The sequence below is a fragment of the Etheostoma spectabile genome, unplaced genomic scaffold, assembly GCF_008692095.1.
Source record: "Etheostoma spectabile isolate EspeVRDwgs_2016 unplaced genomic scaffold, UIUC_Espe_1.0 scaffold352, whole genome shotgun sequence".
NCBI lineage: Eukaryota > Metazoa > Chordata > Actinopteri > Perciformes > Percidae > Etheostoma > Etheostoma spectabile.
The window spans coordinates 712887-714589 of record NW_022605591.1 but is presented as its reverse complement, the minus strand read 5'-3'; the positions used below and the strand labels follow the sequence as shown (position 1 = coordinate 714589).

Here is a 1703-nt window from a genome sequence, read left to right as displayed (position 1 = left end):
AACTTCATGGGTAGAGAAACTGACTTATAAAAGCTGGTGTGTAGCAGATAGCAGCATATAGTGCTAGTTAGGCCAGGATAGAGAAGCAAGTAAGGGGTTCACTTTAGCTTGTGTTGGTTAGAAGGTGTAGTTTGTTAGCAGGTTTAGTTTGTGAGGAGCTAGGCTAGCTTTAGACACTGCCAGCATCAGTGGCTATGGCTTTTGGGTTTTGCCTTAGGTAAGGTGCAGGATCATGGCAATTTACAAGTTGTTGGTTGCCATTAGTGTGCCTTTATGGTTTCAATTTGATATTTTTAATACATGAATTTGTCTTAACAGTGTGATCTTGCTCCTCTCTGTGTGGACAACTGCAAAATGTGATAATATTCCCAATGGTAAGAACAACTCATTATCTCACACCACACATGCCCTTCCGTCTGACTGCCTCAGTTTCTTTTTTTTAACCCACCCTCCCCAGTCACCTCAAAAAAAATTCCTTCATGTGATCACATGTACTGTGTTGTCTTGTCCGTTATGTTGTGATGTATTGTACACTCTATTACTGTCTGCATTTTTCCTTTTTTGGCAAAGCGTGTGGTGGCGCTGTTCAATAGTTGCGATCCGGAGGCTTGTTCCAACCTAAGTCAAATTCCTTGTATGTGTAATCATATCTGGCGAATAAAGCTGATTCTGATTAAAATATCTGCTTATACATGTGCATGTTAGTCCTTAATACTTTTTATTTTGATTTGAACCCATTTGTTCATGCAGGAGTTCTTCATATGGAGTGTCGTGATCGTTACTTCATGATCGCTTTTCTCTTCTACACTGGGAATGAACCTTCCTTTGAGGCTGTTGGTAAGGCTTGCACAGCATCATTACAAACTAGGGGTCAGAAACCATGAGTTGTATTGCGCTACAGGGGCTATTTAACCTTATTTTTTTTTTTTGGACTGACCTGGCAGGTTTCTACTCTTAGTAAATCTGACCAATTAAACCCAAGTATTTCACTGAATAAAGAGCGAAAATATTGTTTAAGCGGACAAAACTAGGGATTTGTCTTTCAGATGAGACAGGTGTGTACCCCATCACTAAGCAGTATGCAGCAAAGTGTGGCTACAGTGTCGCTGTTTTCCCAACATCGGAACATGTGGAGCTCCGAGCCTCTTACTTCAGCTGCCACACTGACAACAAGGTCCGTGCAAATGGCATGCATAACTGTTTTGAAGTATTTATGCACACAATGCGTAGCCTTTTTCTTTAGGGACGCATGTTTTCATAAATCTTTTTTGCTGATGTTTCAGGAGGATGAAGTGTTCACATTCAACTTTAACCTGATTGTGACACACAAAGGAAAGGAAGTTACCTATGCTTTGAACAAGACCTGTTCTCCCTCGCTACCTTGGTCTCCCAGAGAGGTCACCTGTGAGATCAACTACATGGAAGTAAGCTTGGCTGCATCTTATGTGAAGTATGTGCAATTTCCAATGTTTAGTAACCCTGGTTTATTTGTAGGTCACTGTAAGAAGTGATTTGGCCTGTCCAGGGACCAAAAAGGGTGACTGGGATGCTGTTGTCAAAACGGTATGATTTATGTCTGCTGGGAAATGTGTCAAATTTTTCATGTTCTGTTGGTGTGCATCAAATTAGTATGTACAATTAAATGACAGTTTAAATTGTTTTCTTCAGGCTTATGCCTCAGCCACTGCAGATTGGCAGGTGAT

General features: G+C 40.9%; 1 protein-coding gene across 1 annotated transcript in view; it reads left to right on the top strand.

Moving 5' to 3' along the window:
* Window positions 1-151: 151 nt before the first annotated feature.
* LOC116686313 (uncharacterized) overlaps window positions 152-1703 on the top strand; it is a 2249-nt gene continuing 697 nt past the window's right edge. The window contains exons 1-5 of the mRNA XM_032511285.1: window positions 152-217; window positions 319-374; window positions 751-837; window positions 1047-1174; window positions 1284-1424. Of these exons, the coding sequence (XP_032367176.1) occupies window positions 195-217; window positions 319-374; window positions 751-837; window positions 1047-1174; window positions 1284-1424 (435 nt within the window). The 5' untranslated portion in view covers window positions 152-194. The remainder of the gene's footprint in view (window positions 218-318; window positions 375-750; window positions 838-1046; window positions 1175-1283; window positions 1425-1703) is intronic.